Source organism: Oncorhynchus mykiss, chromosome 5, assembly GCF_013265735.2.
Source record: "Oncorhynchus mykiss isolate Arlee chromosome 5, USDA_OmykA_1.1, whole genome shotgun sequence".
NCBI classification, from domain to species: Eukaryota; Metazoa; Chordata; class Actinopteri; order Salmoniformes; family Salmonidae; genus Oncorhynchus; species Oncorhynchus mykiss.
Window position 1 is genome coordinate 41,129,396 of NC_048569.1, and position 12,508 is coordinate 41,141,903.

The window sequence follows — 12,508 nt, forward strand, 5'->3', positions numbered from 1 at the left end:
CTATGGTGGTCTGCTAGAAACATGTAGGTATTACAGATTCAGTCAGGGAGAGCTTGAAAATGTCAGTGGAGACACTTGCCAGTTGGTCCATGCATGCTCTGAGTACATGCCCTGATAATCCGTCTGTCCCTGCGGCCTTGTGAATGTTGACCTGTTTAAAGGTCTTGCTCACATTGGCTATGGAGAGCATGATCACACAGTCATCTGGAACAGCTGGTGCTCTCACGCATGCTTATGACCTTATACAGCTTGTTGAGTGCGGTCTTAGTGGCAGCATCGGTTTGTGGTGATAAATAGACAGTTACGTATAATATAGATGAGAACTCTCTTGGTAGATAGTGTGGTCTGTGAATGTTGACCTGTAGATAGTGTGGTCTACAGCTTATCATGAGGTACTCTACCTCAGGCGAGACAAAACCTGAAGACTTCTTTAATATCAGACATTGTTATTGTTATTGTTATTGACAAATACTGTAGACACACACCCCCGCCCCTTGTCTTAACAGATGTAGCTGCTCTGTCCTGCCGATGCATGGAAAACCCAGCCAGCTCTATATTATCCGTGTCGTCGTTCAGCCACGACTCGGTGAAACATAAGATATTAGTTTTTAATGTCCATTTCGATCATAGATCATGGAGTTTGTTTTCCAGTGACTGCACGTTGGCCAATAGAACCGATGGTAGTGGCGATTTCCCCACTCGCTTACGAATCATCACAAGGTACCCCGACCTTCTCCCTCTGTATCTCCGCCTTTTCTTCACGCGAATGAAAGGGATTTGGGCCTGGTCTCTGGAAAGCAGTGTATCTGTCACGTCAGACTTATTAAAGAAAAAATCTTTGTCCAGTAATCGCTGTTCTGATGTCCTTAAGCTCTTTTCGGTCATAAGTAACGGCAGGAACTTTATGTACAAAATAAGTTACAAACAAAATAGCACAGTTGGTTAGGAGCCCGTAAAACGGCAGCCATTTACTGCATTTGTTTACTGTTAATATAACTAGCCTAAATATAGATTGTGTGCAATTAATCATCTTACCTCTTAGGGTTTATTGTTGAGAACCCCTGCTGTATGTATTCATCTCGGTTTTAATTTGAAGCATCTCTTTATTCTTTGCTTGTTTGCAATCATTGCAAAGACATTGGCAACTTTGTATTTGAAGTTGACTACAAATAAACACTGTTTTAGCGGAGGTGAACTTCTATGTTTAGCGGAGATCTTCTGTGTTGAAAGTGAGACGCGGAGGCTGCATTCATTGTAGCTGGGGATTTTAACAAGGCTAATCTGAAAACAAGACTCCCTAAATTTTATCAGCATATCGATTGCGCAACCAGGGGTGGAAAGACCTTGGATCATTGTTACTCTAACTTCCGCAACGCATATAAGGCCCTGCCCCGCCCCCCTTTCGGAAAAGCTGACCACGACTCCATTTTGTTGATCCCTGCCTACAGACAGAAACTAAAACAAGAGGCTCCCACGCTGAGGTCTGTCCAACGCTGGTCCGACCAAGCTGACTCCACACTCCAAGACTGCTTCCATCACGTGGACTGGGACATGTTTCGTATTGCATCAGATAACAACATTGACGAATACGCTGATTCGGTGTGCGAGTTCATTAGAACGTGCGTTGAAGATGTCGTTCCCATAGCAACGATTAAAACATTCCCTAACCAGAAACTGTGGATTGATGGCAGCATTCGTGTGAAACTGAAAGCGCGAACCACTGCTTTTAATCAGGGCAAGGTGTCTGGTAACATGACCGAATACAAACAGTGCAGCTATTCCCTCCGCAAGGCTATCAAACAAGCTAAGCGCCAGTACAGAGACAAAGTAGAATCTCAATTCAACGGCTCAGACACAAGAGGCATGTGGCAGGGTCTACAGTCAATCACGGACTACAGGAAGAAATCCAGCACAGTCACGGACCAGGATGTCTTGCTCCCAGGCAGACTAAATAACTTTTTTGCCCGCTTTGAGGACAATACAGTGCCACTGACACGGCCTGCAACGAAAACATGCGGTCTCTCCTTCACTGCAGCCGAGGTGAGTAAGACATTTAAACGTGTTAACCCTCGCAAGGCTGCAGGCCCAGACGGCATCCCCAGCCGCGCCCTCAGAGCATGCGCAGACCAGCTGGCCGGTGTGTTTACGGACATATTCAATCAATCCCTATACCAGTCTGCTGTTCCCACATGCTTCAAGAGGGCCACCATTGTTCCTGTTCCCAAGAAAGCTAAGGTAACTGAGCTAAACGACTACCGCCCCGTAGCACTCACATCCGTCATCATGAAGTGCTTTGAGAGACTAGTCAAGGACCATATCACCTCCACCCTACCTGACACCCTAGACCCACTCCAATTTGCTTACCGCCCAAATAGGTCCACAGACGATGCAATCTCAACCACACTGCACACTGCCCTAACCCATCTGGACAAGAGGAATACCTATGTGAGAATGCTGTTCATCGACTACAGCTCGGCATTCAACACCATAGTACCCTCCAAGCTCGTCATCAAGCTCGAGACCCTGGGTCTCGACCCCGCCCTGTGCAACTGGGTACTGGACTTCCTGACGGGCCGCCCCCAGGTGGTGAGGGTAGGCAACAACATCTCCTCCCCGCTGATCCTCAACACTGGGGCCCCACAAGGGTGCGTTCTGAGCCCTCTCCTGTACTCCCTGTTCACCCACGACTGCGTGGCCACGCACGCCTCCAACTCAATCATCAAGTTTGCGGACGACACAACAGTGGTAGGCTTGATTACCAACAACGACGAGACGGCCTACAGGGAGGAGGTGAGGGCCCTCGGAGTGTGGTGTCAGGAAAATAACCTCACACTCAACGTCAACAAAACTAAGGAGATGATTGTGGACTTCAGGAAACAGCAGAGGGAACACCCCCCTATCCACATCGATGGAACAGTAGTGGAGAGGGTAGCAAGTTTTAAGTTCCTCGGCATACACATCACAGACAAACTGAATTGGTCCACTCACACAGACAGCATCGTGAAGAAGGCGCAGCAGCGCCTCTTCAACCTCAGGAGGCTGAAGAAATTCGGCTTGTCACCAAAAGCACTCACAAACTTCTACAGATGCACAATCGAGAGCATCCTGGTGGGCTGTATCACCGCCTGGTATGGCAACTGCACCGCCCTCAACCGTAAGGCTCTCCAGAGGGTAGTGAGGTCTGCACAACGCATCACCGGGGGCAAACTACCTGCCCTCCAGGACACCTACACCACCCGATGTCACAGGAAGGCCATAAAGATCATCAAGGACATCAACCACCCGAGCCACTGCCTGTTCACCCCGCTATCATTCAGAAGGCGAGGTCAGTACAGGTGCATCAAAGCTGGGACCGAGAGACTGAAAAACAGCTTCTATCTCAAGGCCATCAGACTGTTAAACAGCCACCACTAACACTGAGTGGCTGCTGCCAACACACTGACACTGACTCAACTCCAGCCACTTTAATAATGGGAATTGATGGGAAATGATGTAAATATATCACTAGCCACTTTAAACAATGCTACCTTATATAATGTTACTTACCCTACATTATTCATCTCATATGCATACGTATATACTGTACTCTATATCATTGACTGTATCCTTATGTAATACATGTATCACTAGCCACTTTAACTATGCCACTTTGTTTACATACTCATCTCATTTGTACATACTGTACTCGATACCATCTACTGTATCTTGCCTATGCTGCTCTGTACCATCACTCATTCATATATCCTTATGTACATATTCTTTATCCCCTTACACTGTGTACAAGACAGTAGTTTTGGAATTGTTAGTTAGATTACTTGTTATTACTGCATTGTCGGAACTAGAAGCACAAGCATTTCGCTACACTCGCATTAACATCTGCTAACCATGTGTATGTGACAAATAAAATTTGATTTGATTTGGAAGGGCAAGAAATGCATCGTAGCTTTTCATGAGTGGTCTGAGGCAGGCGTTGAAGGGAAATTCCGCCACTTTTCGACCCATATTCAACATCTCCAGCACCAAAGTAGTGTCTACATACACTGAGTGTTCAAGACATTAGGAATACCTGCTTTTTCCATGACATAGACTGACCAGGTGAATCCAGGTGAAAGCTATGGATCCCTTATTAATGTCACCTGTTAAATCCACTTCAATCAGTGTAGATAAAGGGGAGGAGACAGGTTAAAGAAGGATTTTTAATCATTGAGGCAAAGATTGTGTGTGTGCCATTCAGAGGGTGAATGGGCAAGACAAAATATTTAAGTGCCTTTGAACAGGGTATGGTAGTAGGTGCCAGGCGCACCCGTTTGTGTCAAGATCTGCAACGCTGCCAGGTTTTTCATGCTCAACAGTTTCCCATGTGTATTAGAAACGGTCCACCACCCAAAGGACATCCGGCCAACTTGAAACAACTGTGGGAAGCATTGGAGTCAACATTGGCCGGCATCCTTGTGGAACGCTTTCGACACCTTGTAGACGAATTGAAGCTTGTCGGAGGGCAATATTATGAAGGTATTCCTAACGTTTTGTACACTCATTATATGTGAAAACAGCGCTTTTCAATGATCTGTGGTTTAAAAGGTCAAGTAAAAAATGCTTCTCTGACATGACAGGGTAGGGTCAAAGTAAAAAACGTTGATTTTCAAAACCTGCAACGAGTTTCTAGCCCAGGGGAGGGTATTTTCTTGCTCCCCACATCCCCGGAAATCTCATAGTGTTTGAAAATCACTTTTTAAGATGTAACTACAAAACTTTTCCACATACTGTATGTTGACACTGGTATTGTGTGGGAGATAATAAAACTGAGGCCGAAAAGTGGCGGAGTTGCCCTTTAAGCCTAGTTCACATTATCCCTAAGCACTCCATCACGTTGCGCCGGATGTCATGCATTTCAACGGGGACGTCAACAACGGAGTGGAATCGCATCGCCCCCTTGTGGTTGAAGGCTCCGGTGCAAGACGGATGCTGCATACTTTGACATTTTCCAAACTTTGCGTCGTCTTTAATCCAGCCAGAGTCTGTCAAAGAACAGGAAGTTGCCAAACCACAGCAGAAGATTCAAATGTGTTTTTTGGTGATGGCTTCATGGGATAACTAGCAACAATTACCAATTCCTATGTGATTACTTATTAAAAAGAATGGAGAACCAAGGCACTTCTTATATAATTAAGTAAAATGCCTTTATGGCATGTTCAATGGAACAAAGATATAAAAACTCTTGACACGTTTAGGCCGAATGGCCTTCGTCAGCGAGTACAATGTCTTTTTGAACAAAGCTGTTTTGTGACAAAGCATGGTCACAGAACAGCCAATAGTTAAAATTAATTGGACAACACCTAGTAAACAACACTATACATTCAAAAGAGAGAGGTATGCTATCAAAATGCACATCAGGGTTGATTGGAAAATACAAAAGAAGACATTGTATTATTGTATTTTTGTACTCACTGACATGCAGCCGAAACATTTTACCAAATCTACACATTTTACCATGGGGCGGAGAGAAGATTTTGCAATATTATAACTAATTTCATGCAAAACTACAAATTTTGCCATAGGGTGAAGAGAAATGATTGCAGTTTTTGATATATCTGAGTGAGAGTGACTAGCAAAATCAATGGTGGCCCGCGGTCGGTAATTCGACCATGATTACACTACAAGTCTAGAAAGCTCGCCGCTAGACTAACTTATCAATGTAAAATGTTTTAGCTGACATGGGTTAATTGAGTGACTGTCAGTGACTGACATAACAGAGAAACACAAAGATGTAAGTCAATATGTCATTGTTTTAGTCAAAATAGGCTTTGATATATTTGGGCTAGAACTGCCAAATTCGAATGTGTGACTTCGGACGTTTCCGTGAGTCTTATGTGTCTTTTCCTATGAGATGATGTGTAAATTCTTTTCAGAGCTGGGTTTTATTTTAAGGGTACCACTCACCAGCATGGCATTATTTATTCATCAGGAACACCTGCAAAGTTCGTGAGTCACGACTGAGCTGAGCAATATAACAGATAATACACTATATATACCAAAGTATGTGGACACGCCTTCAACTTAGTGGATTCGGCTATTTCAGCCACACACGTTGCATAAAATCGAGCACACTGCCATAAATCTCCATAGACAAACATCGGCAGTAGAATGGCCCATACTGAAGACGTGGCACCGTGGCAGCAACGTGGCACCATCATGAGAAGCCACCTTTACAAGTCAGTCCGTCAAATTTCTGCCCTGCTAGAGCTGTCATTGTCAACTGCAAGTGCTGTTAACGTGAAGTGGTGGTGGGCCACACAAGCTCACAGAATGGGACTGCCGAGTGCTGAAGCGCATAGTACGTAAAAAAATGTGTCTGTCCTCGGTTGTAACATTCACTACCGAGTTCCAAACTGCTTCTGGAAGTAATGTCAGCCCAAGAATTGTTCGTCGGGAGCTTCATGAAATGGGTTCCATGGACGAGCAGCCGCACACAAGCCTAAGATCACCATGCGGAATGCCAAATGTCGGCTGGAGTGGTGTAAAGCTCGCCGCCATTGGACTCTGGGGCAGTGGAAACACGCTCTCTGGCGTGATGAATCACGCTTCACCATCTGGCAGTCCGATGGACAAATCTGAGTTTGGCAGATGCCAGGAGAATGCTACCTGTCTAATGCATAGTGCTAAGTTTGGTGGAGGAGGAATAATGGTCTGGGTTGTTTATGGTTCGGGCTCCTTCGGGTCAAGGGAGTTCCAGTAAAAGGTAACTCCAACTCCATATTAATGTCCATGATATTGGAATGAGATGTTCGACGAGCAGGCGTCCACATATTTTGGTGGTGTACATGGCTGTAGTGTATTTGGCTACCTCAAAGATGGTTGATGAATGACGATAGTTCACTCAGGCCGTTTACCTTTGCAAATATGTGTGAGTTCCGGTCTCCTTAACGCGGTGGGTCTCCCAAAGACACCAATGCAATATCAGCTGGGTCTGGTTTACTTAGTTCATTGACTTTCATTGAACCAGAAAAAAACTGTGGTGTCCTCTTCTGTCTCTCGCTATAGCCTACACTTGGCTGTCTGAGCCATGGAGCAAATTAAAATAGGGGGTGCAGACTAATGTTTTTTCATCTCCACTTTTTTTTACCAGCAAATTATCCTAATCCATTGGATACTTTGTCCAATTTCACTTATTGTTTAGATAGTCTGAATGAAAAACACATATGACCATTTTATAAATAGTAAAATTGTGTGATATGATTGCATTTTACAACCCCCTCTCCACTCAAGATGAATGGTTTTGAGAGTCTGATAAACGTCAACCCTCATCATGTCAACAACTCGTAGGCATGGTTTACCTGAGACTCATCTCTTAACAATAATTATTTTCACCTAACTTACAATTTCTTTAACTGAAATGGCGCCCACATAACATGCATTAGCTAGGTAAGGATAGCATGCTAGCTAGTTACATTGACAGCTGTCAGTTGGTGCCTTATTTGTTGTTATTTCTCTGCTATATGTGGAAATCACCACAACGTTCCCACACCCAAATCCTGAATATGCATAAAGGCGTCAGCTTGCTTCAGTACGGCTGGTGTCTCGGTGACCCGAACGAGTGTGCTTGCACTCCCTTAAAGCTGCACTATGCAGAAATCGCTCCACTATTTCCTGGTTGCCAAAATTCTAATAGTTTGTCTAATTTCAGTTTGTGGCAAAACAAGAATGTATAGTGTAGAGAATCATTGTATCATCTAAGCCGCTGTGAAATATATTTTCCATAACCAATAATATTGGTAGTAAAAGACGCAAAAATGAAACTTAAGAATGGGAAGCATAGAAATAGCGCATATAGGACAGATTTACCGCTTCTTAGACTTGCTTTCACTGAGAATGACAGATCTATTTCTATGTGAATTTGGTCTGGTCGCCCAAAAAGTTACATATTGCAGCTTTAAAAGACCGCTTGAAAAATGAGAAAAAGTGGCAATAGTACTCTTTTTCCATTTTGAAACACCCTAGCCAGTATACACTTCCTCAAAATAGTCTGAATTAATCTAAGATAACTCAAGAAATCTGCCATTAATTTTTTACACTTTTGCAGAGGAGATCTGAAATCGCTCAATTTTACACCTAACAGTATTTCTCAATGAAAACATTTTCATGAGAACGAGTAGTCTTTCGTTGAACGACAACAGACTGAAGAATCCCTACTGTTGACCAATCACCGATGAATGGGCGTATACTTCGGCTACCGACTTCGGCTTGCCTCGAAATGTTTCTGTGTGCCTGAACAGCCCCAAAAAACTTACTGAAGTCCAAAATGAACAAACATCACAAAATGTCATCATGTACACAAATTATTCCAAAATCTTTCAGCTGGAAAGCATGCGGACACCTTTAGTAGCCTGCGTCAGCAGAGATTTGGATATATACAGTACCAGTCAAAAGCTTGGACACACCTACGTGTACTCATTCAAGGGTTTTTCTTTCTTTCTTTTTTTACTATTTTCTACGTTGTAGAATAATAATGAAGACATCACAACTTTGAAATATCACATATGGAATCATGAAGTAACCAAAAAAGGGTTTAACAAATCAAAATATATTTTAGATTCTTCAAAGTAGCCACCCTTTGCCTTGATGACAGCTTTGCACACTCTTGGCATTCTCTCAAGCAGCTTCATGAGAAATGCTTTTCCAATTGTCATGAAGGAGTTCCCACATGCTCAGCACTTGTTGGCTGCTTTTCCTTCACTCTGTGGTACAACTCACCCGAAACTATCTCAATTGAGTTGAGATCGGGTGATTGTGGAGGCCAGGTCATCTGATGCAACACTCCATCACTCTCTGTGGTCAAATAGCCCTTACACAGCCTGGAGGTGTGTTTTGGGTCATTGTCCTCTTGAAAAACAAATGAGTCCCACTAAGCGCAAACTAGATGGGATGGCGTATCGCTGCAGAATGCTGTTTTAGCCATGCTGGTTAAGTGTGCCTTGAATTCTAAATAAATCACAGACAGTGTCACCAGCAAAGCACCCCCACACCATCACACCACCTCCTCCATGCTTCACACTGGGAACCACACATGCGGAAATCATCCGTTCACCTACTCTGCGTCTCACAAACACACGGCAGTTGGTACCAAAAATCTCAAATTTGGACTTGGACACTAGACTCCACCGGTCTAATGTCCATTGCTGATGTTTCTTGGCCCAAGCAAGTCTCTTCTTCTTATTGGTGTCATTTAGTAGTGGTTTCTTTGCAGAAATTCGACCATGAAGGTCTGATTCACGCAGTCTCCTCTGAACAGTTGATGTTGAGATGTGTCTGTTACTAGAAAATAGTAAAAATAAAGGAAAATCCTGGAATGAGAAGGTGTGTCCAGACATTTGACTGCTATTGTATGTCTCCACCCTAACAATGGTCGTTGTCCACAGAGCAGAATGGCGGGCTGTCAAGCTCCAGCCTATTCCTCTCTTCGGATTGGTGGATACATCTAATTATTTTAATACTTTTAAAAATATTCGATGAGGGTTGTTTTTGTCAACCGCCTGTATTCAATGGAGAGAGATGCTATGCTACTAGCCATATGTCATATATATGCATAGCCATCTCGAGACAACTTCAATATAACGTGTTTTTTTCTCAAAGTTGCAGGGATGTCACGTGTCCTACTTATATCAGTACAAATTTATTTGACATTCTCTCATTGACCTCCATACAAAAACTCCTCGCTTGGTGAGCGAAATGAATAAAACACCGCCACCTGCTGGAGAAGACAGATTTTTGCCCCAATTGTCCCTCGCTTCGCCTCTTCCTCTCTGGCGTCAGTCTTCGAAGTGTTTACCACAGACCTTATTTTCAGCATAAATAAAAATCCATGAATTTTCCCATAGGCTTTGTTCAACGAACCATGGCTGAGTTAGTGCCTACAAAAATACGGGATTATTATTTCTCTCTATAGGTGAGGCAACTTCCTCTGAGGTGGGCGTTTAACCGAGGTTACCACTCTATACACGTTGACAGGTTATTAGCATTTTTGCTAGCTAGTTAGCATGCTAGCTCTGTTCTTTCAAGTGGTTTTTCAGTTAGCCACTTAGCTAACCTTTCTGACTGATATGTTTGTATGTTTAGCCAACCTGTTAATGTTATCAATGCCAGTAAATGTATTACGTTTAACTAGTTAAGCCATTTCTGTTACATATGCCCTGTGTCTCCACTGTTTCACACTTCTCCACATTATTAAACCTGCCAATTGCAACACATGCCTGTTCCTTGGAGGAAGTAGTGTGGTTAAGAGTTTAGCTTGCTGTTTAGTTGAACAAGCGCTCAATCGTTAAAGCGAGAACAGAACAGCAAGAGAGACAGAAACAGTGAGAGAGAGACTAAGAAAAATAGATCTCTCCATGGTGCTCAAGTAAGTAAGCAGTCCTACACTCAGAACACACACACCACACAGGTAGGTAAGTTAATGTCCACTCAGCAGTGGGGTCAGATTCAGAAAGTCTCAAATATCATCATGGTCGCGGAACCCTAAACCTCGTTAATAAAACATAAGTGTTGATTGGCCAGAGAAGCACTAGTGGAGTCATGTGATAGGACACAGCTCTGGTGTCCTGCTATCACACCTGGGCTGAAAGCAGGTGAGGCGTTTGTGGGCTGGAGAGGGGAATTGGACAAACCCCACTAACAAAACAATGCTGTATCTAGATAATAAACACAGAACAACTGTTTATACTGCCAAGGATTGTCTGTAAAATGTCTATACTATTGTCCTTCATTCTATTGACCTGGCCTCTCTGTCTCTCCTGAATGCTGCTGGTCGATGTGGCATTTAACTGGTCAGGCTATTGGGGGACAGCTCTTGTATCTGTGATGGTGTCCAATTCACAACCTTCTGATCCCAAGGGAGAAACACAAAACAGATAACTGTCTAATAGAGAGAGCCAGAGAGTGTAGGACACCGTCATCATGTCTTACCCAGGTTGGATGAAGCTCGTCCCTGTGCAGCTCTGTCCTGCAGCTCCTCCGCTATGTCCAGCTGTTGCTGGTGGTACTGGCCTGCCCTCTCCAAGTCCTGGAGAACATATGGATAGTTATGGTGTGTGTGTGTGTGTGTGTGTGTGTGTCAGTGCTTGACTTGGGATGAAAAAGGTGCAGGAGCTGTTTTTTTTTTCACGCCGGTCCCATTAGACTATGTTCGCAAAACATTTCCAAATGACATTATGCTATACCGACCTTTGTTTAGTCATTTAAGGGTTTGTACACGTTTTTGACAGATGGCCTTTTAACCGTCTCTATGTATCCTCCATAAGAATGACAGCGTGAATGTGGTATTGACGCTAGAAGGCTGCTGGTTTCTGATCCCGTGTAGGCCTATTATCTCCTGCCGTTGATCAAGTCACTTAACCCCCCACAAAGTAGACTAAATGCACTGTTGGTGCTAATGTCTAAAACCCTCCATCTGGAGAGCTACTGGGTGTGCAGGCTTTTAATCCAGCCCTTAAACACATACGATCTGCCTATCAAGGTCCTGTTGAGCAGCTGATGTTTAGGCTACAATGTGGTGTGTTCGAGCTGGGCTCGAACAATAGCCTGCACACCCAGTATCTCTCCTGGAGAATTGTTGGCCACCCAAGTGTTACGCTCGTCGTCGGATTGAGGAGACCAAGGTGCAGCGTGGTAAGTGTACATCTTACTTTATTAGATGAACACCAAATAAAACTATATATATATATATATAAACAACCGTAACGTTCTGCAGGCTACACAGTAACTATACAAAAATCAAGATCCCACAAACTAAGGTGGGGAAAAAGCTACGTAAGTATGATCCCCAATCAGAGACAACGATAGACAGCTTGCCTCTGATTGGGAACTATACCAGGCCAAACAAAGAAATAGATCACCTAGATTGCCCACCCTAGTCACACCCTGACCTAACCAAATAGAGAATTAAAAGGATCTCTACGGCCAGGGCGTTACACCTTGATTTAAATATTGCAACATTACAACCAAAAACATGTCTTTTATACAATTATTCCCTCATTCAATGGATCAGGTATGAAACGGATAAGGTAGGTTACTTCGAAGCATGGTAACTAACATGTTTATCTATAACCTTTTATATAAGCATAAAATATTCCTGTTTCAGGGGAGAATCATGCACAGCATGTCAGTTATTTGTCAATTAGGCTATTCTTAGAATATAGAGGGGAATCCCAGCTTTCCAATAATGGTCAGATTTATTTCTCAACAGTGCCAGAGGAAAGGCGACAACGAGTCAAAGACATTATTGCTTACAGCTAAATAGTTCACTAGTGAGATAATTATCTGTAAATGTTAGTCAACAGAGAGATGTGCAGAACGGTAGGCCTAATTCTGATCACGGCTGACATGTACTGTAGATTTTTAAGTGATTGATAATATATTTTAAAAGGAAAACACAATACACCACATTCACAGAAGAGCTGCAAATAAACTTGAACAAAGCGGAATCAGGAAATGAATGCCCACTCTCAATTGCTAT

General features: G+C 43.4%; 1 protein-coding gene across 3 annotated transcripts in view; it reads right to left on the bottom strand.

The window, feature by feature from the left end:
* The window catches only part of LOC110523832 (tetratricopeptide repeat protein 28-like), a 101,808-nt gene that overhangs the window by 23,985 nt on the left and 65,315 nt on the right, over positions 1 to 12,508 (bottom strand). For all 3 annotated transcript variants that reach the window (XM_036977519.1, XM_036977518.1, XM_036977520.1), the window contains exon 9: positions 10,960 to 11,056. In XM_036977519.1, coding sequence (XP_036833414.1) covers positions 10,960 to 11,056 — 97 coding nt within the window. The remainder of the gene's footprint in view (positions 1 to 10,959; positions 11,057 to 12,508) is intronic.